Below are 27,571 nucleotides of genomic sequence, written 5' to 3' on the forward strand. Positions count from 1 at the left end.
AGGGTAGCACCCTGTAGAACCAACAACGACAGACTGACCCGATAACAATTACGCAGAATCCAAGAAAAGAGGGAAACACGGAACGACGACACAGAAACTTAAATACCGTACCATCATACACTTGTAAGTTAACGTTCCAACAGAAGGATTACACATGCATATCACTGCCCCATAGTTAAAGCCAATGGGAAGCTGGACTCACAGCAATATACAGTACCCGTTTAAAATCTTGATCTTTGATCATTGTCTGCGTTCACTTCCTTAATCCTACAGATATATCAACAAAACTAAACACTGGGCAAAAACTCGTCAACTCCTTATGATCCTTACAGCCAAAGAAAAACACAAAAATGTTGACGAAACTGCGACCTGCAGTAGTCGAGCCACCTTCCCAGGAATGGCAGTAGGCGTGGTTCCACCGTTGCTGAAGTCCTACGGTGACAGACGATTCTGACACTAGTGTTTCTGTCCGTTGAGATGGTGTCCCACTGTGTGCAGAGACTGGGTCTGAAGTGTCGGTGAACGGTCCAGTTAATGCTTGGTAGCATCAGAGACACACTGGTATCTGCAATAACAACAATTTCTCATTTCGTAGACTTTCCCGGCGTAATAACTTCTGATATTCTTCACGGGTTTGCAGCCGGATCATGTCGTCGTCCAGACACAATATTTCGGCTGACCAGCTGGCTGCCATCTCCAGGTGAGTTAATGCTCGTGCACTGCCTCGCCGGAACTGAATTCCAGCCACTTTTTTTTCTTTATTGTGATTTTAAACACCTTACACAAAGGCGGAGCAGCAGAGTACGCCGCTCTTCAGCCTTGAGTTTGACAATAAGTATTACATAGAGGTGGCACAGAGAATACAGTCAAAACGGTGGACAAAAAATGTAGACACTAAAAAACATGGAGCCGTTCACGCTGGACGAGAAACCTCACTAACACTAGTTGACACAGCGCACATAACATGGATGATGGCGACGGCACACGTGAACGGTGGTGGCGTGACGGCGAACAAATACTAAACACAAACGAAGGCACACACACGAGACACCGATGGCGATGATCTCCGGCGCGCGAATGTTCACTGAGCGTGTGCGAGTCCAGGGACCCGCCAAGAGAGGATGAGGAGGAGGAAGGGGAGTGGGAGAGGGGAGAGCAGAGATGACATGGGCAGGGGAGATAGGGGGAGGGAGGAAGGGGGAGGGGAAGCCCGGGGGAAGAGAGGCGGAGGAAGGGGGATGGGGGAAAATGAAAGAGAAGGGAGGGAGGGTGCCTAAAGGAAATGACACAGGAAGTGGGGGGGGGGTAGGATCAAAGTTGATAGGAGGGGTAGATGGAGGGGAGGAGGACATCATCAGTGAGGGGGAGCTGGCGGAAGCCACCTTGGGAGAGGGTAAGGGGGGTGGAGAGATGGAGACCAGGTGGGACGTGGGAATACAGGCGCGGCAGCGGGCGGGGGTGGGAGAGGATGGGTGAGACAAGCGGATGAGGAGGATCGAGTTTGCGGGAGGTGTACAGGATCCGTATCCTTTCAAGAAAAAGGAGGAGGTGGGGGAAAGGGGATGAGATCGTACAGGATCCGTGTGGGGGAGGGGAGACGGATGCGATAGGCGAAGCAGAGAGCATGGCGTTCAAGGATTTGTAGGGATTTATAAAAGGTAGGGGGAGCGGAGATCCAGGCCGGATGGGCGTAACAAAGGATAGGGCGGATGAGGGATTTATAGGTTTGGAGGATGGTGGAGGGGTCCAGGCCCCACGTACGGCCGGAAAGGAGCTTGAGGAGACTGAGTCGGGAGCGTGCTTTGACCTGGATTGTCCGGAGATGAGGAGTCCAGGAGAGGCGACGGTCGAGGGTGACGCCAAGGTACTTAAGGGTGGGAGTGAGGGCGATAGGACGGCCATAGACGGTGAGATAGAAATCAAGGAGGCGGAAGGAAGGGGTGGGTTTGCCTACAATGAACGCCTGGGTTTTGGAGGGATTGACCTTGAGCAACCATTCCAGCCACAACGACGGAAACCTTTATACACCACGGACACAGCACCGCGCGTGCGCGAGATGATGGGCAGCGCCTCCTGGCGGCAAGTAGACACGCAGCGCGCCGGTGGGAGAAGGCGGCAGAAACGATAAACCGCAACAGCACTAGTTGGAAGAATCCAGTGATCGAAATAAAGACCGTTGTTGTTTAATTTCGGACAAAATCGGATTCCATATCTTTCTTAGAGGAAAACCTTTACCCTGTTAATAATATTACTGGATAATCTAATTTCAATGTATTCTTTAAGAACACATTCCAAATAGCGAGAAGCAGGAGAGATCAATTGTGTCTTGTCATACATCATCCTGTGTCCTTCGTTAAGACAGTGTTCCGCCACTGCCGACTTCTCATGCTGGAACAACCGAGTGTGCCGATGATGTTCCACACACTGGTCCTGAATAGTCTGACCAATGTGCTTCTTTCCACAGCGACACCGAATTTCATAAACCCCAGGCCTCCTCAAGCCCAAATTATCTTTAACTGGCCCAAGAAGGGCTCTAGTCTTGCACGCCGGTGTAAAACACTTTTAATATTATATTTTCTTAAAAATTCTTGAAATTTTGGATGATATACTTCCTGCAAAGGGTAAATAAGCAACAGCTTCAAACGTATCCTCTATGCGCTCGCGTGACAGACCAAACTGAAGAGCACGGCGTATTTGTTGTTCCGTAACAAAAGATAAATTCGGAGTAGGTATTAAAATCCATGGAGAAGAAATAAAAACTTTGAGGTTCGCCGATGACATTGTAGTTCTGTCAGAGACAGCAAAGGACTTGGAAGAGCAGTTGAACGGAATGGATGGTGTGTCTTGAAGGGAGGATATAAGATGAACATCAACAAAAGCAAAACGAGGATAATGGAATGTAGTCGAATTAAGTCGGGTGATGTTGAGGGTATTAGATTAGGAAATGAGACACTTAAAGTAGTAAAGGAGTTTTGCTATTTGGGGAGCAAAATAACTGATGATGGTCGAAGTAGAGAGGATATAAAATGTAGACTGGCAATGGCAAGGAAAGCGTTTCTGAAGAAGAGAAATTTGTTAACATCAAGTATAAATTTAAGTGTCAGGAAGTCATTTCTGAAAGTATTTGTATGGAGTGTAGCCATGTATGGAAGTGAAACATGAACGGTAAATAGTTTGGACAAGAAGAGAATAGAAGCTTTCGAAATGTGGTGCTACAGAAGAATGCTGAAGATTAGAGGGGTAGATCACATAACTAATGAGGAAGTATTGAATAGGATTGGGGAGAAGAGAAGTTTGTGGCACAACTTGACGAGAAGAAGGGATCGGTTGGTAGGACATGTTCTGAGGCATCAAGGGATCACCAATTTAGTATTGGAGGGCAGCGTGGAGGGTAAAAATCGTAGGGGGAGACCAAGAGATGAATACACTAAGCAGATTCAGAAGGATGTAGGTTGCAGTAGGTACTGGGAGATGAAGAAGCTTGCACAGGATAGAGTAGCATGGAGAGCTGCATCAAACCAGTCTCAGGACTGAAGACCACAACAACAACAACATATCCATTCTGTTTAAAAACAATCTTCAAATGATCAAGTTCTTCTTTCAAATGTTCGTCGTCAGAAATGGCATAAGCTCTTTTGCGTCGTCACGGAGAGTAGGCCGTAATAATCCACCATAGATTGACTAAGACTGCAAAAAAATGCATACGAACCGAACAGGGGGCTGCGCGAATGTGCCACGCCTAGTCATCATGCAGATAACAGCTTGCAGATCATCCACGATTGACCCACAGCGGAGGAGACTTTGCCACGCAAGAATCTACTCCTCGTCTGTAATGTCTCAGCAGGTAGCAATGGCAGTCCAAGGCTGTGTCATGTTTCAGGTTGTCTGCATCCCGGTGTTGAAGTCAGTAGGCTGACAGAAGGCAGACCATCATCGATCTACTTATTGTGGTTTCACTGAAACTCAACAGACAGTCATTCTCTCTGGTTCCAGAGACACACACTGGATGGCAGCACAACTGGATGTGTCTTTGAGCTCTTTTTTTTTTCTTTATTGATTTTCAATTCCCCCCGAAGGGGGCGGGCCGGCAGCAGCTTACTACGCTGCTCTACAGCCTACAGACTTTTTGTAAATAAAGGGAGAAGAAAGAAACAAGGAAAAACAGGCGATAAAATGGCGATTTAAAGTGAAAAATGGCGTAAAATTGCGGAAAGTTAAAACAGAAAGCAAAGGGGGTTGGCAATGTAGATAAAAGACACAGGAATCAGACAAGTAACACAGTAGACACACAATTAAAAAACATGGCGACAGTCTGGTTTCTGTTCGCAAGTAATAAAAAGCACACCCAGCGACAGGATGATGGCTGTTCGCTATACTTCCCAAAAGACACAACACGGAGCACGCACTGGAAAAACACACTGTAAAACACTGCACGAAAAAGGCGGCACAAAGATGGCACTCCCGACCCAAGGCAGGTGGGGGGGGGGGGGACCTGGAGTAGGGGGAAAAACAAGGAGGGATGAGAGGAAAAAACGAAAAGGGGGGGGAACCAAGGAGGGAGAGGACGAATAAAGGGGGAGAAGGGCAGACGCGAGAGGGAATGAGAGGAGGCAGAGGAGGGAAATGTAAAAGGACGCGGGGGAGAGAAGGGGGCAAAGAGAGGGGAGGTGGGGAAGAAAGAGGATGGAAGGGGGGGAGAGGGAGCCCGGGAAAAGGACAGAGGAAAGGAGGGGGAGTGAGGATCAGAGTTGATAGGAGGGATAAATGGAGGGAGAGAGGGTATCATCCGGGAGGGGTAGTTGATGGAAGCCACCTTGGGAAAGGAGATGTAGGGTGTAGAGAGGGAGGGTAGGGGTGACACAACGGTGAAGACGCGGCAGGGGGCGGGGATGGGAGAGGAGAGGAGCAACCAGGGGGTGAGGGGGTTCAAGACGGCAGGAGGTGTAGAGGATGCGGATATGTTCGAGGAATAGGAGCAGATGGGGGAAAGGAATGAGATCATAGAGGATCCGCGTGGGGTCTTTGAGCTCTGAAAGCCTCGCTATTTAAAGGGCCGAGCAAACACCTACGGCGAAGTGGCTCTGGGCTCATGATTGCTCTTTCACTCGCCCATCCGTCTCGTCAGCGTTCCTTGCCTTGCTATTGTAATTCAGTAATTATTTTGGAACACGGAGCTCAAGTTTTTCTGCAACGTTTCATTATTGCTACGGCGCTCTGGTGCTGATGTTACAAAGAAGTGCTGCGGCGTTTGCGTTTCTGCTTTCCTCCCTTGGAAGTTGAGTGGCAATGCTCGCTTGGTGCGCTGATGTCCGTTACATCGGCGGTACATCTTGTTGACTTTCTGACTGCCACAGCAGCCCAGAGAAAGTCTTCTCTGCCCTGAGCTCGCTTGGTAGAACTTTAAAAAATTCCAGCATAGACACAAACTTACACTCTGGTGTAACAATATTTTATGATCTGACAGAAGTCGACCATGCAGGTAAAACTCAGTAGAGATGCCTAATTGAGAGCAGAACATCATAGAAACATTGTTGACACGAATTTAGACTCACTGCCTAATGCTCGTTCGGGGATGGTGACATCACAAGGTGTAAGCTTTCTTACAGGGCTATTAAAAATGATTGAAGCGATTTCATAAATTCACTGTAGCTCCATTCATTGACATATGGTCACGGCACACTACAGATACGTAGAAAAACTCATAAAGTTTTGTTCCGCTGAAGCCGCACTTCAGGTTTCTGCCGCCAGAGCGCTCGAGAGCGCAGTGAGACAAAATGGCGACAGGAGCCGAGAAAGCGTATGTCGTGCTTGAAATGCAGTCACATCAGTCAGTCATAACAGTGCAACGACACTTCAGGACGAAGTTCAACAAAGATCCACCAACTGCTAACTCCATTCGGCGATGGTATGCGCATTTTAAAGCTTCTGGATGCCTCTGTAAGGGGAAATCAACGGGTCGGCCTGCAGTGAGCGAGGAAACAGTTGAACGCGTGCGGGCAAGTTTCAAGCGTGTATCTGGACATGCTGGAAAATTGGCTCATGCCACAACTGGAGACCGACAGCGCCGACTTCATCTTTCAACAGGATGGTGCTCCACCGCACTTCCATCACGATGTTCGGCATTTCTTAAACAGGAGATTGGAAAACCGATGGATCGGTCGTGGTGGAGATCATGATCAGCAATTCATGTCATGGCCTCCACGCTCTCCCGACTTAACCCCATGCGATTTCTTTCTGTGGGGTTATGTGAAAGATTCAGTGTTTAAACCTCCTCTACCAAGAAACGTGCCAGAACTGCGAGCTCGCATCAACGATGCTTTCGAACTCATTGATGGGGACATGCTGCGCCGAGTGTGGGAGGAACTTGATTATCGGCTTGATGTCTGCCGAATCACTAAAGGGGCACATATCGAACATTTGTGAATCCCTAAAAAAACTTTTTGAGTTTTTGTATGTGTGTGCAAAGCATTGTGAAAATATCTCAAATAATAAAGTTATTGTAGACCTGTGAAGTCGCTTCAATCATTTGTAATAACCATGTATGTTTCCATTTTGCATAGATTAGAAGTAGGGCTAGACAGGCAGATATTTTCTTGAGATCAGCTGCTGTCCTACCCCTTTCAACTTAGAGGGGCTGTGGTAGACATTCAATTCTGGCCTCCGAGGCGTAGGAGAGGCCTTAATTTGCTACTGTGCACATCTGTCTGCACACACTATACTGCATGAACTTACTGTACATCAGTGTGCGATTTGTGCTTTTACCAGTGGGGGGGATGTCTTAGGGGGTTAGTATAATTATATATCTTACTTGCTTGGACCGAGGCGCTACCCATGGTTAAACAGTTATTTATAAATAGATGTTAATGCCGAAACTCACTATTCACGCGTATGCACTATCAGAAAAGCCATTCCTTATTATATCTTTAAAAATACATTATAGGTAAAGCTTATTTACAAAATCATCTACATACAGGTGTACGAGGGGAATTCAAAAAGTAAAGGCACATTTGTGAAAAGCTGTACTTATTCCGATGATAGGAAACTGAAACATGCGGTATTTTTCTACGTAACCTCCCTGGACTTCAATGCAGTTTTCCCGACGTTTTACGGTTTTTTTTTATTTCATCAGAAAATACGTTTATCTGTTGCATCTGGTACCAATTTTGTACCGCAGCAGTGACGTCTTCATCACTTTGAAATCTTCTTCCCTGTAGTGCTTCCGTTAAGGGTCTAAACATGTAAAATCGCTTGGAGCCAGGTTTGGACTGTATGGTGGATGTTCAGCACCTCGAATCTCAACTCCTTTATTCCGTCGGCTGTTCGTTTGGCAGAATGTGGGCGAGCGTTATCTTGCTGCAGGATGACACCTCTTCACAGTTTTCCACGACATTTGGACCTGATTGCAGGTTTTAGTTTCGTACGCAACACATCACATCCACCATACAATACAGACCTGGGTGTAAAGCCTCGTTTACGCTGGGGCGACGTCTTGCAACATTGTGGCATGCTATGGGAATGTGGCGTGCGTCGTCTTGTCATTTAGTTCTAAATGTTTTGAAATGCTTAACTACTACATAACACTTTTTTCAAAATTAATAAGCAAACATATTAATAGTATTAATAGTAAACTTTCAGTGTTCGGCTCCACAAATTTAAATTATATGTAAAGTTTTACTCCAGTGCGTGAGAAATGAACATCCCAGGTTGGGATGCATAAACTAAAACCAGAGGAGGGGATGGTCTGATGCAGGGGGGGGGGGGTGTAAATCCCCCCCATCCCCCCTGCAAATTGCACACTGCTGTACATTAAAGGAACTGAAAATGAAAATGTAATTAACATTACAATTGCTTATAGGCTACTAATATTCCTGTTACCACTTTTCAACTCTTCATAAAGACAAACTGCAAACATGTGAACTGTAATAACATCCCTCTTACCTTGGAAGCGGATTACATATATGTGATTAATTGTTAGTACTCTGTCTTGTCACTGGAAAATGCGACGTCTTTGATTCTGAACAATTACCGTATTTGCAACCAATAATGGATATGTGCCAAAAGAAAAGATCATAAATGCCACAGAATCAAACATTATTTTTTGAACACGTAGTAAACTAAGTTTCCTATCTCTTAATATTGTTTCAGGTACACAATCGGGCAATATGTTGATCAGGCTGGCGATGTTATCAGTCACGTGAACATCTCGTCAGTCCGTGTACAAGATGGAGGCCTGTATACCTGCAGTGCTGCCAACTCCATGGGTACTGTGTTCTATGAAGCCAGGCTCAACATTTACGGTCAGTATTTCTCATTCTATACTGTTCTTTCTTTGCTCAGATCACTATGCCAATAGCACTAAAGGTGCACTGTAATTTTTTTAGAACTGTCACAGTTCTTAACTAATTACTCACTGCTGTTGTGAAATTCTCTACATGTACTGTTGCATGCCTCGGGCATAGATGTGTGTGATGTCCTCAGGTTAGTTAGGTTTAAGTAGTTCTAAGTTCTAGGGGACTAATGACCTCAGAAGTTAAGTCCCATAGTGCTCAGAGCCATTTGAACCATTTTTTACAGTTGCATCTGCTATTAAAAACAAAGTAATGCAAGCAGATGTTGATTTGTACGCAGTACTATATGGAGTGTTTGATATTATGATAAGCATAGAAGCTGAAGAAATGAATTAAAATTTGTGCAATAGCTAGAACCCACGACTCTCACTTTAGTAAGCAGGTGCGCTGTCCATTACACCACCGCAGAAATACACGTAGTATAGCCGCACGGACTACCCTGCTCCAATGTCTTCCCTAACAGAAACTTCAATTTACATCTTCAGCTTATTTTCCTCTTCTTAAATCGTCACTAATGCAGAGGCTTTCCGGTTTTGGCACAGTACCCTAGCTTTGAACGTAATAGGGAAATACTGCTTGTACCTCAAGCGTAGGTAATCAATAGAGCTGATATAATTATATTTACCTTGGCACGTATGAGTCTGAAATTTATCTGTGATAATTTTAATTCATTTCTTAAACTTCTAGCATTATCGTAAGTAACTTTGAGACTGATGTGTCTCAAGGAATATTTAATTATATCAGGTATAAATGTTTGACAGTAATTCAGTGAACAGCACTTTTGCAACCCAATAATTCTGTTGCAGCAGAAAAAAGGCTCATATATGGATTAACAATCACTGCATCTACCACAGAGAGGATCCGAATGTGGTTTGAACTGAAGTCAAGGATTTTCGTTACGAAAAGTGTTCATTCTCGAAAACAGTATGTAGATTACAAAACATGTAACCACTAATTTAATCTTACGAAACCTGTGCTGGAAAAAGTTGTTTCAAACTCGAATAACAAGAGCAAACGTAATATAATAACATATTTGGTTGGTTGGTTTAAAAGAGGGGGGAAGGGGGGCAAGGGACCAACAACATATCTGTACCTACTGTATAACACATTTATTACACTACTGGCCATTAAAATTGCTACACCAAGAAGATGACGTGCTACATACGCGAAATTTAACCGACAGGAAGAAGATGCTGTGATATGCAAATGATTAGCTTTTCAGAGCAGTCACACAAGGTTGGCGCCGGTGGCGACACCTACAACGTGCTGACCTGAGGAAATTTTCCAACCGATTTCTCGTACACAAACAGCAGTTGACCAGCGTTGCCTGGTGAAACGTTGTTGTGATGCCTCGTGTAAGGAGGAGAAATGCGTACCATCACGTTTCCGACTTTGATAAAGGTCGGATTGTAGCCTATCGTGATTGCGATTTATCGTATCGCGACATTGGTGCTCGCGTTGGTCGAGATCCAATGACTGTTAGCAGAATATTGAATCTATGGGTTCAGGAGCGTAATACGGAAAGCCGTGCTGGATTCCAACGGCCTCGTATCACTAGCAGCCGAGATGACAGGCATCTTACCCGCATAGCTGTAACGGATCGTGCAGCTACGTCTCCATCCCTGAGTCAACAGATGGGGACGTTTGCAAGACAACAACCATCTGCACGAACAGTTCGACGACGTTTGCAGCAGCATGGACTGTCAGCTCGGAGACCATGGCTCCTGTTACCCTTTAAGCTGCATCACAGACAGGAGCGACTGCGATGGTGTACTCAACGACGAACCTGGGTGCACGAATGGCAAAACGGTATTTTTTCGGATGAAACCAGGTCCTGTTTACAGGAATATGATGGTCGCATCCTTGTTTGGCGACATCGCGGTGAACGCACATTGGAAGCGTGTATTCGTCATGGCCATACTGGCGTATCACCCGGCGTGATGGTATGGGGTGCCATTGGTTACACGTCTCGGACACCTCTTGTTCGCATTGACGGCACTTTGAACAGTGGACGTTACATTTCAGATGTGTTACGACCCGTGGCTCTACCCTTCATTCGATCCCTCCGAAACACTACATTTCAGCAGGATAATGCACGACCGCATGTTGCAGGTCCTGAAGGGGCTTTCTCCATGCAGAAAATATTCGACTGCTGTCCTGTCCAACATATTCTCTAGATCTCTCACCAACTGCAAACGTCTGGTCAATGGTGGCCGAGCAACTGGCTCATCACAATACGCCAGTCACTACTCTTGATGATCTGTCGTGTCGTGTTGAAGCTGCATGGGCAGCTGTACCTGTACACGCCATCCAAGCTCTGTTTGACTCAATGCCCAGGCGTATCATGGCCGTTATTACGGCCAGATGGGGTTGTTCTGGGTACTGATTTCTCAGGATGTATGCACCCAAACTGCATGAAAACGAAATCACATGCAAGTTCTAGTATAATATATTTGTCCAAAAATACCCGTTTATCATCTGCATTTCTTCTAGGTGTAGCAATTTTAATGGCCAGTAGTGTATATAGACAAGACAAACATGTATTACAGGCCACTGAAAATACTTAACAAATAAAAGAAGCCAAATGCATGTAGCAAACAACTAACTGCCTTCTTTTAGCTGCAAAGGCGAAATACACCTCCATGAATGTTTGATATGGTTGAGCATTCGTTTAAGCAGCAATTGCTGTCAGATTTGAACCAAACTGTCATTGAGAAGTAGTGACACTCGTCCCGATATCTGTTGGTTAGGATCTGTTTATAACTGCTTTCCTTATGCCGTGTTATTGTGCTGCGACTGGTATACCGTTCCTTGGACGCATATTGGAATGTCCACATTGAAGGGGTGAGCAGTGGAGAGACGAGTCAGGGGGACCAGCGACAGACTGGGGATCGAGACAAATATTTTATTGTACTTCAATTACACATCCCATCATTGACAATGCAAGGCAGATATGCCTCAATCCAGCACAGCCTACTGGCGATAGCCAGTAGATGACTGGCTTCCGCCCCAACAAAGAGGTACATGTGTCGGTGCTCTGACATACGGCCGGCAGCAACTCAGCAGGCCAAAGTAAGCCAAGGCCCTTAACATCAGCTGTTCTCTCCTAGTGCGGCCACTGCACTCCACTTCAGCATGACCACAGCCAGGCACCTTGGGACTTGCCTGAATCCACCATGGAGACGAGGGAAATTGCCGTTCGTGAGACACAACCTACTGCCCCCTGGCAGCGGTCTGATGGCGGCAGTCATGGACAGCAGGGCAGCAGTGCCGAGGTGCCAAGTCCCACAGTGTGGATTCAGTGTGGGAGATGGCTGATGAAACCTGGCCTCGAACCCATGCCTGCAGCTAGTAGTGTCGAGTCATCTCGTCATCTAGTATAGCTGTGGCACCGTGGTGGTGCTGGTAAACTGTGAATTAATCTGCCTCAAAATTCACAGCTATTTATATGGCTGTGGTGCAGGTTTCGCCGAGCACAGCTAGCTCATCTCGCAGTCCTTTTGTTTACATATTGCTATAGCCTATATGTCAACACACTGGGCTTAGTGGCCAGCGGTAGCTAATGCAATATTCCACGTCTGCGTTCTTACAAATTCCCATATGTTTCACTGAAAACTCGGGAGTGACACTACATTGCCCTCCCTCCATTGGGAAAACTCGATCTCTCGGGTCTTGCTCAAGACTGGTTCCCGACTGTGACTACCTCCACCATCGGTTTATGACATAAGTGACATACTCCCAAGATTTTGCCAGAGTGCCTAATTTAACCACTCTACATTTACTACATTAAATTTTACAGTTGCTCCCTTGCAAATCCCTGAGCACGTTTTTTGGCTGCTGCATCCGTGTGGTGGGCCTTCCTTACTCCTACATGGCCCTCTCAATACTTCCAATATTTCTTAAGCTCTAAGAAATTCATTTTACTCCGATATTTATACTACAATATTCCTCCTACACTTACTATGGCTATCGTCACCTTGAAATCTCTCCTCACAGTGCTTAATCTCACAGTATCTCCCAACAGACCTGGTCCTACTCTTTACCTTTAATAGTATGAAACATATTTAACTTCTAGGCACCTTGCTATGCTTATGCACACACATTTCTAGCTCTCCACTCCGTACTTACAAACTAAGACAATGCTCTTTCTTTGCTAATAAATTATTCTTAGCATATCAACTTTAACAATACTTGTGCTGGCCCCGTTAAACTATTATGCTTAGCATCCTGTCTCTCTATCTGGTGGTTTCTTAACCCTTTGTTTTGGAACGACTTCCGGATCTTTGTTGTTGCGACAACAGTTCTGTGTATGCTTTCCCAGAAAACATACTCTCGAAGCTATCCTCACAAAAAACCACATACACCATTAGCATTCACATCACTTTGACAAGTAGTCCCGCTTATCCTTCTCACTGTAGCGCCCGAATTCCCTCGAAATACTTGGTTTTCCGGTACTCCTGCTCACCCAAAACACCTCGTGCCAGCTTTACATTGTCAATAGCTTTCTGTCGTCGAAGGCTAACTTTTTGGCAAGAAAACCCATTTATGAATTTTGTTTTTAACAAATTTCCTGTCGGCTTCTGTCTCCGTTTCTTTAGCTGACGTTTGTTTAATGATTTTTCTGACGTTCCGCCAGCTGGTATTGTCAAAGCTTCACGTATCAAGCCCCACCAACACCAGCACCAGAGGGTGAAGCTTTGAAAATGTCAGTCACTCGTGCTGGCGATACGTCAGAAAAATCACCGAACAAACGTCGGCCGAAGAACTCGAGACAGAATCCAACAGGCAATTTGTGAACAATTGGCCACAATAGCCCTAACAGTTTTGTTTTTGTCATTAGTAAACTCTATCATCACATTCGTTCCGACATTCTATTACTACATTTCGATTGTTTCGTAAAAAGGATGACCCCTCACAACCTCACTTCCGCCATTCAGTTGCCAAACTGCATAGCAGACAGCTCTCACAGACACGCAATTTCGTCAGTGCCGTGTAAACCAACGATTCTCAACCCATGAGGCACGTCCCCCAAGTGGGAGGGGGTGTGAAAACACTGAATTGGAGGCACGAGCTTAACGAAAATAAAAGAAAATATGAATTCAAAAACTGATTAATTCACTAAAAGGAAAGCAAAGGAAAATACTTTCTGATGTAATAAAAAGTTAAAATTCACGTTTACATTTATGTAATACACTTATGCGTGTGACTGTATCGGTACTGCACAATGCATTTAGTAATTAGATTTTCAGTTCTAAATTATAAATAAGTTTAGTAATTATTAGTAACTCCATTGGGACTGGGTTGCAGAGAACAGTTTTTCGACGGAGGTAATAGATCAATTTTTCGCGCACCTTCTGTAAGACAGAGAACAGAGGCCATCGATTCTGGTTTTGTCAATAATAGGACAGGTGGGGAGGGGTAGGAATGGCCAGTGAAAATCATGGCTGAAAATTTGGCCGCGGATGCTGAAAGGTTGGAAACGCTGGTGTAATCAAAACGATTGCGCATGACTGACGAGAGTTGGTACAGGAATTAAACGCCAGGGGCGCTGCAGTAGACTTACTTACCACGAGTAATCGACTGAGACAAGAAATCCACTCGTGTAAAATGGACTTAAAAGAAAAGCTGACATGATTAGGAATTTTAAGGTAATTTTTTGAATCTGTGGAAGAAAATCCACTCCGTTACGCCTATCTTTTTGAAAACAACAGAAAAAAATCGGATTGGGGCGAATAGGACTCATGCTCTGGGGGTTCCGTACAAATTTAATTAAGTCTATAAATAATAATAATAATTTCTTGTAGCTCAATGGCCTGGTTCAAGTCTCTATTGGACGCTACTTCGATGACTTAAATGTCCCTAACCTTCCCCAGTTATCTAACTGGGGAGAGGGGACCTAAAGTTTAACGTGGAATCCGAGGGACGTGTTGTTCTCCGCTGAGAGGTGAAGGTTAAGATAAAACGAAGATTGAAAAATCTGTCCCACGACCTCTCAGTTTCCAGGCGCGCGCTTCATTGCTAGACCACCAGCCCCGACATGAATACGGGTGAGTGAGTTTACGAGTATCAAAATTGTGACATATCTGCCCACATCATTCGACTGTATTGACTTAGAAGCTTAAACTATTTACACAGGACCATAGACTGGCACTTTTCAACTTGATACCTCTATCCGTTTATTTTAAAAACAAGGTTTTTTTTTTGCTTTACTTGTACTGTGAAACCTTGCTTCCTGACAAATTTTGCGATTCGAGGTCAAGGGGAAGTATCCTACAGATTTTGATGAGAGACTTTCGAGTATCGAAATATGCGACATGATTGGCCATATTTTTTGATTTCGTTGACTTAGAAGCTTAACTTTTTTCGCCGCCAAGAGACAGTAGACCTTAGTATAAGACATAAATTTCGTCTTGATATCTTTACATGTTACTGAGAAAAAGGATTATAACAGACTGACAACAAATGACAAAAAATGTTTTTTATGCGATGTAATTACACATTAACAATTTTCGGATTTTTCGTTTGCTTCTATTGTGAAACTTGGCTTCTTGTCAATTTCCATGGCCCTAGGTCAACGGAAAGTATGCTATAGGTTTTGATGAGTGAATTTGCGAGCATCGAAAAATGAGTATATGACATAAATGGCCGCGTTTTTTTATCTTACTTAGAAACTTAGAAACATAATTTTTTCACATCGCCAACAGATCGTAGACCATAGGATGTGCTATAAATATCAACTTCAGGGGACGTTGTATCTCCCACGTTGCCAATGTTAAATTATCTGATTTTGTGAACCATTATCTTGGAAACTTTTTAAGACACCAACTTGCAATTTTCCATAATTATTGAATGCACCTTTCTAGATAGACTGAACTAGAATTATTACTAAAATTGTATTGTGAGGCATGTTACCCTTTTTTTCAAACACTCAATTTTTTGACAGAATTTTGTAAATAAATGAGCATAAAAACAAAACAACTCAGGATATTTTAATTATTCTAGGTCCATGTTTGATGAATCTCACACATGGCATACTGTGAAAATTTCATGTCTCTATCATCAGTACTTTTTAAGAAAACGAGTCATTTATTGCAGAAAAATTAGTTCAGGGATATTGAGGTTTAAAACTTTTTTATTACAAATTCTATTAAGAGTTACATTTCTGCGTTTTTTATGCACTAGAATTGGCTTAGTCCATAGACTGTGTCTTCTTCAGCCTCACAATAGCCCAGTGCTTGCCTCCTCCTTTTCTTTCTTGCTTCTTTTGTCATTTGCTGCGCAACTAACTCTGCTTCATGTACACGAAGCTCATCCATTTCCTGCAGTCCTTCAGCTGTGTTCTGTCCAAATCTTACTCCTAACATCTCTAGAACCTTAAGTCTTTCATAGTTCACATCATTAAAAGTTATTACAACATCAGGCACTGCTAACTTTAGAGCCATAAAGCCAACGAACACATTTTTAGGCACACGGCATCACACGACAATATTGAAGGACTCATTCGCATTCTGGGTCTTCCCATGTAAAAACTCCTTTAGTAGCTCAGGATTTGTCAAATCTCTGTAAATAGATTTGATTGCCTCCATTACTGCCAAAAGAAGTGAATGTTTATGTGTAAATTCATGCAGGGTGCCAGAAAATTCAGCTTGCCTATATTTACAACAAGTGTTTGGTGGAGGTGGACACAAAGCATGAAATGGCTTTTCATCGGGTTATATTCGTTGAAAAAAAGTGCTCCGCACAGCTCTTTTCATCTTCTCTAAATTGTCACATTTGCCTTCCCATAATATTCCTGTAACTCATCGATTACTTTGTCCGTTAGTCTTCCAGCACATATTATTGTCTTGCCATCAGACAGTTTTGTGTTACCAATCTTGGTTTTTAGGTTTATTCATAATGCCTTTTGTGTTAGCAGAAGAGCCAACACCGTGTTACGAGTGGAGGCCGAAATGCACGCGTTTTAGCTCACGCGGGCTGGCGTGAGGAGGGAAGAACTATACCGACGTGAGGTCTGGAACATGACAAGGAATGAGAATTCAGAAAACGGACGAAATTAGTTGGATACTTAACTTTAATCCATTAATTATGAACGTCGCTCTTGACTGTACATGATTCACAATATTATCTGTTCAGAATACATTCTCGAAGTAATTATAGTAACTGAATATGGCGCCTTGCTAGGTCGTAGCAAATGATGTAGCTGAAGGCTATACTAAACTGTCGTCTCTGCAGATGAGAGCGTATGTAGACAGTGAACCATCGCTAGCAAAGTCGGCTGTACAACTGGGGCGAGTGCTGGGACGTCTCTCTAGACCTGCCGTGTGGCGGCGCTCGGTCTGCAATCACTGATAGTGGCGACACGCGGGTCCGACGTATACTAACGGACCACGGCCGATTTAAAGGCTACCACCTAGCAAGTGTGGTGTCTGGCGGTGACACCACAATGCCAACTTCTGAGACGTAGCAGTAGGTACAAAACAAAGTAATTCACAGCCTTCTAGACTGTGTAATTCCCAAGATATGACTGTTCAACTGTGGCAGTATATACGTAGCCGCGAAATTTGACAGTCACAGCCGGATTTGGTAGACAGCAAGTCAGTGTTTATATCTCCAGTTTGTATTACGTTAACCCAGACATTGTTATTACAATTTGTACTGTCGCTTCAACAAGCAGGTCATTAAGAATTTCAAAGACAATATCTAGGCTAGCACCGGGAGGTCTGTATAGATCAATAATGATCTCTTCTCCCCACTTGTAATTAATTGTTGCAAGTTCTACAACATCCTCTATGGTAAAAGTCTAGAACGCTTAATTGAATCATTTAAAAACTAGACAAATTTTGGCATGGGCTGTCTGCCAAGATGATAGCCTTGAACTTTTCGCCACACAAATTTTGTTTCCCATGAAATTCTGTACCTATTTTTACTTCGCTTTCAAAGATATTATTATTATTCTTGATTATTATAATTATTTTTTGATTGTTATAATTATCATTGTACTACTTTTATAATCTCTAAATTTTTTTCTGTAACATTAATACTGTATAACATGTTATATGTCCTTAATGTTCTGTAGAAACTGAAATTTGTTGAATCTGAGTATGCCTGGTTAGGTGTAAGAGAGGGCCTGAAGGCCCTAATCTTGCCAGGTAAAATAAATGCATAAATAAATAAAATAAATAAATAAATAATGATTGATAACTTTGAGTTTGTGGGCTGTGCATCATTTTCAGCATATATTGGTTTTACCTGGATGTAGACGTGTACTTCAAGCTGCTGGTGATATGCGCACTATTGCAGGAATTCTTGTTGGAAGCACCAGAATCAAGCTCACAAGTGTAGAAATGTTTCTATTGACACTCCTGACCACATGTGAACCACAGAACACAATACACAGGTTATGTATTGACACTTTCTGTTGTAAACAGTTTTCTCATCATTTCTTCGTGAGATCTTTATATTTGGAATGTGATTCTTTTGATATAGCGGGTGATCAAAAAGTCAGTATAAATTTGAAAACTTGATAAACGACGGGATAATGTAGATAGAGAGGTAAAAATTGACACACATGCTTGGAATGACATGTGGTTTTTTAGAACAAAAAAAACAAAAAAACAAAAAAAATTGCTAGACACGTGAAAGATCTCTTGCGCGCGTCGTTTGGTGATGATCGTGTGCTCAGCCGCCACTTCCGTCATGCTTGGCCTCCCAGGTCCCCAGACCTCAGTCCGTGCGATTATTGGCTTTGGGGTTACCTGAAATCGCAAGTGTATCGTGATCGACCGACATCTCTATGGATGCTGAAAGACAACATCCGACGCCAATGCCTCACCACAAACTTCGGACATGCTTTACAGTGCTGTTCAAAACACTATTCCTCAACTACAGCTATTGTTGAGGAATGATGGTGGACATATTGAGGATTTTCTGTAAAGAACATCATCATTGCTTTGTCTTACTTTGTTATGCTAATTATTGCTATTCTGATCAGATGAAGCGCCATCTGTCTGAAATTTTTTTTTAATTTTTGTATTTTTTTGGTTCTAATAAAACCTCATGTCATTCCAAGCATGTGTCTCAATTTGTACCTCTCTGTCTACATTATTCTGTGATTTGTTCAGTTTTCAAATTTATACTGACTTTTTGATCACCTGGTATTTAAGAACAGAATAGAAGTTCATTGTCTTATAATATACAATTTGAAGTCATTGACATAATGTATAGGAGACTCATCAAAACAGAAAAATTGGATTTACAATATGTATTATAATGCTCGTGGTCTTGCGGTAGCGTTCTCGCTTCCCGCGCACAGGGTCCCGGGTTCGATTCCTGGCGGGGTCAGGGATTTTTCCTGCCTCAAGCTGACTGTGTGTTGTTGTGTCGTCTTCATCATGATCATTCATCCCTATTACGGTCGGAGGAAGGCAATGGCAAAATACCTCCGCTAGGACCTTGCCTAGTCCAGCGGTGCGGGTCTCCTCGGAGTATGGGACCTCATCATCATCATCACGACAACATTCAAAATATTATTTGAAGGTGTCACAATTGTCTGATTTTAATGTATTATATACCAAAATGTTCAAGAAAGTCCAAAGGATATTATGGAGTAGAAACCATAAAATGTCAAATTTCAAGTAATTTCACATACAATGTCCGCTGATACTTCTATCCGTTCCTGAGAAAAAAAGGAGCCTTGAGAGACAAATGGGCAACAAAATGATCTTGCAAGTGTAAGGGTTCCGTTTTTACCTACTGGGGTACGGAATACTAAAACTGATTCAGAACTGCAGTGCGGTGTTGTTCTGTTAGAGCTGACTCTGCCCCGCTCCGCTGTGGCCCATTGCACCACTCGCTGCGTGTGCCATTGTTATACCACAGTATGCCATTGTTATACCACTGCATAAAAAAGGGGATACGTCTGATGTCAACAACTACCGCCCAATCTCTCTTCTGACTGCCTTATCCGAAATTCTTAAAAAAGTAATATATTGTAGAGTAGCTTCACCCCTTTGTAAAAATAAAGTTTTAACAAAATGTCGGTTTGGTTTCCAGAAGGGTTTTTCAACGGAAAATGATATATATACTTTCACTAATGAAATATTAAATGCTCTGAGTAACCGGAACTCACCCGTTGGGATTTTTTGTGATCTATCAAAAGCTTTTGATTGTGTAAATCATGGAATACTTCTAGATAAGCTCAAGTACTGTGGTATGAATGGGGCAGTGCTCAAATGGTTTAAATCATACCTAACTGGAAGAGTCAGAAAGTTGAAATAAACGGTTCACATAGTATGCAAAAAACAGGTGATTTCTCAAACTGGGGAACAATCAAGAATAGGGTGCCGCAAGGTTCGGTCTTGGGTCCTCTGCTGTTCTTAATATATATTAATGACTTGCCATTCTACACTCCTGGAAATTGAAATAAGAACACCGTGAATTCATTGTCCCAGGAAGGGGAAACTTTATTGACACATTCCTGGGGTCAGATACATCACATGATCACACTGACAGAACCACAGGCACATAGACACAGGCAACAGAGCATGCACAATGTCGGCACTAGTACAGTGTATATCCACCTTTCGCAGCAATGCAGGCTGCTATTCTCCCATGGAGACGAGCGTAGAGATGCTGGATGTAGTCCTGTGGAACGGCTTGCCATGCCATTTCCACCTGGCGCCTCAGTTGGACCAGCGTTCGTGCTGGACGTGCAGACCGCGTGAGACGACGCTTCATCCAGTCCCAAACATGCTCAATGGGGGGCAGATCCGGAGATCTTGCTGGTCAGGGTAGTTGACTTACACCTTCTAGAGCACGTTGGGTGGCACGGGATACATGCGGACGTGCATTGTCCTGTTGGAACAGCAAGTTCCCTTGCCGGTCTAGGAATGGTAGAACGATGGGTTCGATGACGGTTTGGATGTACCGTGCACTATTCAGTGTCCCCTCGACGATCACCAGTGGTGTATGGCCAGTGTAGGAGATCGCTCCCCACACCATGATGCCGGGTGTTGGCCCTGTGTGCCTCGGTCGTATGCAGTCCTGATTGTGGCGCTCACCTGCACGGCGCCAAACACGCATATGACCATCATTGGCACCAAGGCAGAAGCGACTCTCATCGCTGAAGAAGACACGTCTCCATTCGTCCCTCCATTCACGCCTGTCGCGACACCACTGGAGGCGGGCTGCACGATGTTGGGGCGTGAGCGGAAGACGGCCTAACGGTGTGCGAGACCGTAGCCCAGCTTCATGGAGACGGTTGCGAATGGTCCTCGCCGATACCCCAGGAGCAACAGTGTCCCTAATTTGCTGGGAAGTGGCGGTGCGGTCCCCTACGGCACTGCGTAGGATCCTACGGTCTTGGCGTGCATCCGTGCGTCGCTGCGGTCCGGTCCCAGGTCGACGGGCACGTGCACCTTCCGCCGACCACTGGCGACAACATCGATGTACTGTGGAGACCTCACGCCCCACGTGTTGAGCAATTCGGCGGTACGTCCACCCGGCCTCCCGCATGCCCACTATACGCCCTCGCTCAAAGTCCGTCAACTGCACATACGGTTCACGTCCACGCTGTCGCGGCATGCTACCAGTGTTAAAGACTGCGATGGAGCTCCGTATGCCACGGCAAACTGGCTGACACTGACGGCGGCGGTGCACAAATGCTGCGCAGCTAGCGCCATTCGACGGCCAACACCGCGGTTCCTGGTGTGTCCGCTGTGCCGTGCGTGTGATCATTGCTTGTACAGCCCTCTCGCAGTGTCCGGATCAAGTATGGTGGGTCTGACACACCGGTGTCAATGTGTTCTTTTTTCCATTTCCAGGAGTGTATATTCTCGAAGATGCAAAGCTGGTACTTTTTCCCGATGATACAAGTATAGCTATCACACCCAACAGACAAGAATTAACTGGTGAAAATGTGAACGATGTTTTTCAGAAGATCATTAAGGGGTTCTCTGCAAATGGGCTCTCATTAAACTTTGACAAAACACAGTATATACAGTTCCACACAATAAATGGAATGACCCCATTAATAAATATAGATTTCGATCAGAAATCGGTGGCTAAGGTAGAATATTCAAAATTTCTAGGTGTATGCATTGATGAGGGGTTGAACTGGAAAAAAACACACTGAGGATCTGCTGAAACGTTTGAGTTCAGCTACTTATGCTATTAGGGTCATTGCAAATCTTGGTGATATACATCCCAGTAAATTAGCTTACCACGCCTATTTTCATTCTCTGCTTTCCTATGGCATCATATTCTGGGGTAACTCAGCATTGAGTAAAAGAGTGTTCATTGCACAAAAGCGTGTATTCAGAATAATTGCTGGAACTCATCCAAGATCATCCTGCAGACACTTGATTAAACAGCTAGAAATCTTCACAATATATATTCACATCTGAAATTTGTTATTAACAATCCGAACGAATGCAAAAGTAATACGTCTACACCTACATCTACATCCATACTCCGCAAGCCACATGACGGTGTGTGGCGGAGCGTACCTTGAGTACCGCCATCGGTTCTCCCTTCTATTCCAGTCTCGTATTGTTCGTGGAAAGAAGGATTGTCGGTATGCCTCTGTGTGGGCTCTAATCTCTCTGATTTTATCCTCATGGTCTCTTCGCGAGATGTACGAAGGAGGGAGCAATATACTGCTTGACTCCTCGGTGAAGGTATGTTCTCGAAACTTCAACAAAAGCCCGTACCGAGCTACTGAGCGTCTCTCCTGCAGAGTCTTCCACTGGAGTTTATCTATCATCTCCTTAACGCTTTCCCGATTACTAAATGATCCTGTAACGAACCGCGCTGCTCTCCGTTGGATCTTCTCTATGTCTTGTATCAACCCTATCTGGTACGGATCCCACACTGCTGAGCAGTATTCAAGCAGTTGGCGAACAAGCGTACTGTAATCTACTTCCTTTGTTTTCGGATTGCATTTCCTTAGGATTCTTCCAATGAATCTCAGTCTGGCATCTGCTTTACCGATGATCAACATTATATGATCATTCCATTTTAAATCACTCCTAATGCGTACTCCCAGATAATTTATGGTATTAACTGCTTCCAGTTGCTGACCTGCTATTTTGTAGCTAAATGATAAAGGATCTATCTTTCTGTGTATTCGCAGCACATTACACTTGTCTACATTGAGATTCAATTGCCATTCCCTGCACCATGCGTCAATTCGCTGCAGATCCTCCTGCATTTCAGTACAATTTTCCATTGTTACAACCTCTCGATACACCACAGCATCATCTGCAAAAAGCCTCAGTGAACTTCCGATGTCATCCACCAGGTCATTTATGTATATTGTGAATAGCAACGGTCCTACGACACTCCCCTGCGACACACCTGAAATCACTCTTACTTCGGAAGACTTCTCTCCATTGAGAATGACATGCTGCGTTCTGTTATCTAGGAACTCTTCAATCCAATCACACAATTGGTCTGATAGTCCATATGCTCTCACTTTGTTCATTAAACGAATGTGGGGATCTGTATCGAACGCCTTGCGGAAGTCAAGAAACACGGCATCTACCTGGGAACCCGTGTCTATGGCCCTCTTAGTCTCGTGGACGAATAGCGCGAGCTGGGTTTCACACAATCGTCGTTTTCGAAAGCCCTGCTGATTCCTACAGAGTAGATTTCTACTCTCCAGAAATGTCATTATACTCAAACATAATACGTGTTCCAAAATTCTACAACTGATCGACGTTAGAGTTATAGGTCTATAGTTCAGCACATCTGTTCGACGTCCCTTCTTGAAAACGGGGATGACCTGTGCCCTTTTCCAATCCTTTGGAACGCTACGGTACCCCATCAGGTCCAGCAGTGTACATGCCTACAACACTAGGAGAAAGGCTTATCTTCACTACTCAAGGTTAAATCTAACTTTGGCTTAGAAGGGGGTAAATTATGCTGCCACAAAAGTCTTTGGTCACTCACCTAATAGCATCAAAAGTCAGACAGATAGCCATATAGCATTTAAAAGGAAATTAAAAGAATTTCTTAATGGCAACTGTTTCTACTGATTAGAAAAAAATTAGGTGTCATGTAATATTTTGTCTAATGTAATATCTTGTATAGACAACTTTTATTAATTGGACACGTTCCACATCATTACGAAGTGTCGTATTCATGCTCTTTGGAACAAGTACTAATCTAATCTAATCTAATCTGTACAGGGCCGCCGTACGTACGGCAGCTGCCCGGCCCGGTGCGCGCCGTGGAGTCCGGGAACGCGACGCTGCGCTGCCCCTACGCCGGCTACCCGGTGAGCTCCATCTCGTGGGAGCGGCGCGGGCTGGCCGTGAAGGCGGACCTGCGCCACGAGCTGCGCGAGGGCGGTGCGGCGCTGCACGTGCTGCACGTGGACCCCAGCGTGGACGCCGGCTCGTACGTGTGCAAGGTGCGGGGCACCACGGGCGAGGTGGCGCGCGGCGAGGTCCAGCTCTCCGTCAGCAGTGAGTAGCGCAGCCTCACGCTCTTGTTGTTCTTGCTGTTGTGGTCTTCAGTCCTGAGACTGGTTTGATGCAGCTCTCCAGGCTACTCTATCCTGTGCAAGCTTCTTCATCTCCCAGTACCTACTGCAGCCTACATCCTTCTGAATCTGCTTAGTGTATTCATCTCTTGGTCTCCCTCTACGATTTTTACCCTCAACGCTGCCCTCCAATACTAAATAGGTGATCCCTTGATGCCTCAGAACATGTCCTACCAACCGATCCCTTCTTCTTGTCAAGTTGTGCCACAAACTCCTCTTCTCCCCAATTCTATTCAATACCTCCTCATTAATTATGTAATCTACCCATCTAATCTTCAGCATTCTTCTGTAGCACCACATTTCGAAAGCTACTATTCTCGTCTTGTCCAAACTATTTACCGTCCATGTTTCATTTCCATACATAGCTACACTCCATACAAATACTTTCAGAAACGACCTCCTGACACTTAAATCCTTACTCGATGTTAACAAATTTCTCTTCTTCAGAAACGTTTTCCTTGCCATTTCCAGTCTATATGCTATCTACTTCGACCATCATCAGTTACTTTGCTCCCCAAATAGCAAAACTCCTTTACTACTTTAAGTGTCTCATTTCCTAATCTAATACCCTCAGCATCACCCGACTTAATTCGACTACATTCCAATATCCTCGTTTTGCTTTTGTTGATGTTCGTCTTATACAATTCTTTCAAGACACTGTCCATTCCGTTCAACTGCTCTTCCAAGTCCTTTGCTGTCTCTGACAGAATTAGAATGTCATCGGCGAACCTCAAAGTTTTTATTTCTTCTCCATGCATTTTAATACCTACTCCGAACTTTTCTTTTGTTTCCTTTACTGATTGCTCAATATACAGATTGAATAACATCGGAGAGAGGCTACAACCCTGCCTCACTCCCTTCCCAACCACTGCTTCCCTTTCATGCTCCTCGACTCTTACACTGCCCGAAAAAAAATATTGCTGCACCGTCAAGGATGGTTTTCATTGACGCCACATATAATTTATGCATACTGAAGGGCTGTAGTGTTAGTGATTCATTCGTCAGCGTATAGCATTACAGGTTGGGATTGATCTATGAAGTCTTCAATATCTTATTTGTATCTGTCAGTTGGTATGCAGAAATTAAGATTTGGGGGATTTCTTTATATAGTTTTGCGTGATTAAGTCCCGACGCTTTACAAAGCTGACATTTAGTTACGTGCGATTTGCGATCTGTTATGTTTGTTTTCCGATCCTAAATAATATTTTTTTGTGATTAGCCTACCGTTAAAATATAATGACGATAAATATTTGAGTTCATTTGGAATAATACACTACTGGCCATTAAAATTGCTACACCAAGAAGAAATGCAGATGATAAACGGGTATTCATTGGACGAATATATTATACTAGAACTGACATGTGATTACATTTTCCCGCACCCAGAACAACCACCTCTGGCCGCAATAACGGCCTTGATACGCCTGGGCATTGAGTGAAACAGAGTTTGGATGGCGTGTTCAGGTACAGCATCCCCTGGAAGCTTCAACACGATACCACAGTTCATCAAGAGTAGTGACTGGCGTATTGTGACGAGCCAGTTGCTCGGCCACCATTGACCAGAGGTTTTCAGTGGGTGAGAGATCTGGAGAATGTGCTGGCCAGGGCAGCAGTCGAACATTTTCTGTATCCAGAAAGGCCCGTACAGGACCTGCAACACGCGATCGTGCATTATTCTGCTGAAATGTAGGTTTTCGCAGGGATCGAATGAAGGGTAGAGCCACGGGTCGTAACACATCTGCCGTCAATGCGAACAAGAGGTGACCGAGACGTGTAACCAATTGCACCCCATACCATCACGCCGGCTGATACGCCAGTATGGCCGTGACGAATACACGCTTCCAATGTGCATTCACCGCGATGTCGCCAAACACGGATGCGACCATCATGATGCTGTAAACAGAACCTAGATTCATCCGAAAAAATGACGTTTTGCCATTAGTGCACCTAGGTTCGTCATTGAGAACACCATCGCAGGCGCTCCTGCCTGTGATGCATTGTCAAGGGTAGCCGCAGCCATTGTCTCCGAGCTCTTAGTACATGTTGCTGCAAACGTCGTCGAACTGTTCGTGCAGATGGTTGTTGTCTTGCAAACGTCCCTGTCTGTTGACTCAGGGATCGATACGTAGCTGCACGATCCGTTACAGCCATGCGGATAAGATGTCTGTCATCTCGACTGCTAGTGATACGAGGCCGTTGGGATCCAGCACGGCGTTCCGTATTATCCTCCTGAACCCATAGATTCCATATTCTGCTAACAGTCATTGGATCTCGACCAACGCTAGCAGCAATGTCGCGATACGCAATCACGATAGACTACAATCCGACCTATATCAGAGTCGGAAACGTGATGGTATGCATTTCTCCTCCTTACACGAGGCATCACAACAACGTTTCACCAGGCAACACGTCAACTGCTGTTTGTGTATGAGAAATCGGCTGGAAACTTTCCTCATGTCAGCACGTTGTAGGTGTCGCCACCGGCGCCACCCTTGTGTGAATGCTCTGAAAATCTAATCATTTGCATATCACAGCATCTTCTTCCTGTCGGTTAAATTTCGCGTCTGTAGCACGCCATCTTCGTGGTGTAGGAGTTCTAATGGCCAGTAGTGTATTTCAATAACTATGTAGATGACGTGACGTCATTCTTTTACTCTTATGAAGAAAAGAGTGTTAATTGTGCCTTTATGAATCTGTGATTCCGACTCAAGAAATAATTGATTTGACGAAGTTCAATTGCAAACAATCGTGTAGGGCCAATTATGACCTTGGAATTGGTTGTAGATGTACGCAGGTCAATTTCGTGACAGGCTAGTAAGCGTCGCGAGTGTGTCGCGGTATCAGGACTGCTTTCGCGCCGCCGATGGCTTGCTTTAAACTCGCGAAAATACAATTTACGCAAATTCTTAATTATCGCGAAAGGGTAGAATATTTTATGGTTATCCCACCGTTGATGGGCAATTGCGGAGGACGTAAGTTTGGCTAGAAAGATCAATTTCAGAATCTAGTATAAATCCTGTTCATCGGAGTAGCCTAGCAACCCAAAAGCTCATACGTGGTTATCAGCAGAATCAGTGTACTATTTTTCATGCACACATTTTCACTCTACATCGAGGTGTGAATGATTTGTGAATGCGAAATAAACATTTGAAATCATTTGACTGAATAAAAGGGAAGATATAAAGAAGTTATTTCATGAACAGTAATATTTTCTTATAGTGGTGTGGAGACTTACGTGTTATTAATATTGTGACAGACTGGTCGTACGTGCTCTCGTTACAAGTCGAATTTTGGACCTGAGTAAGAGTAGCTGGTTCTTAGACTCTCAAAGATTAAGTGAAGAATAAAATCACACTTAAATACCTCTGCATCTGATCTCACTATACTTATACTATATTAAGCCAGCTATTCTGGAATCAGGTGGTACCGTGGCCGTGTAGTTGTGTGCTGTCGACAAAAAATAGGTAAACACAAAAATAAACATTCCTCGTGCTCTGATATCGACGAGGGAAAGAAGAGACGACAACGACGACATACATATGTACATATACAAACGGCATACGTGGCGCCTTACAACGCAAGACAATGACGTCACGGTATAACCGCCCGCCTCTTTACCTGAATGGTCATCGCTTCTGATTCCCATGCAGTGGGCCCGGGTTCGATTCCCGGCCAGGTG

At 44.2% G+C, this 27,571-nt stretch overlaps 1 protein-coding gene across 1 annotated transcript in view; it reads left to right on the forward strand.

Moving 5' to 3' along the window:
- LOC126144709 (Down syndrome cell adhesion molecule-like protein Dscam2) overlaps positions 1-27,571 on the forward strand; it is a 458,008-nt gene that overhangs the window by 199,482 nt on the left and 230,955 nt on the right. The window contains exons 5-6 of the mRNA XM_049915510.1: positions 8,146-8,297; positions 23,537-23,815. Coding sequence (XP_049771467.1) covers positions 8,146-8,297; positions 23,537-23,815 — 431 coding nt within the window. The remainder of the gene's footprint in view (positions 1-8,145; positions 8,298-23,536; positions 23,816-27,571) is intronic.

Source organism: Schistocerca cancellata, chromosome 1 (assembly GCF_023864275.1).
Source record: "Schistocerca cancellata isolate TAMUIC-IGC-003103 chromosome 1, iqSchCanc2.1, whole genome shotgun sequence".
Lineage (NCBI taxonomy): Eukaryota > Metazoa > Arthropoda > Insecta > Orthoptera > Acrididae > Schistocerca > Schistocerca cancellata.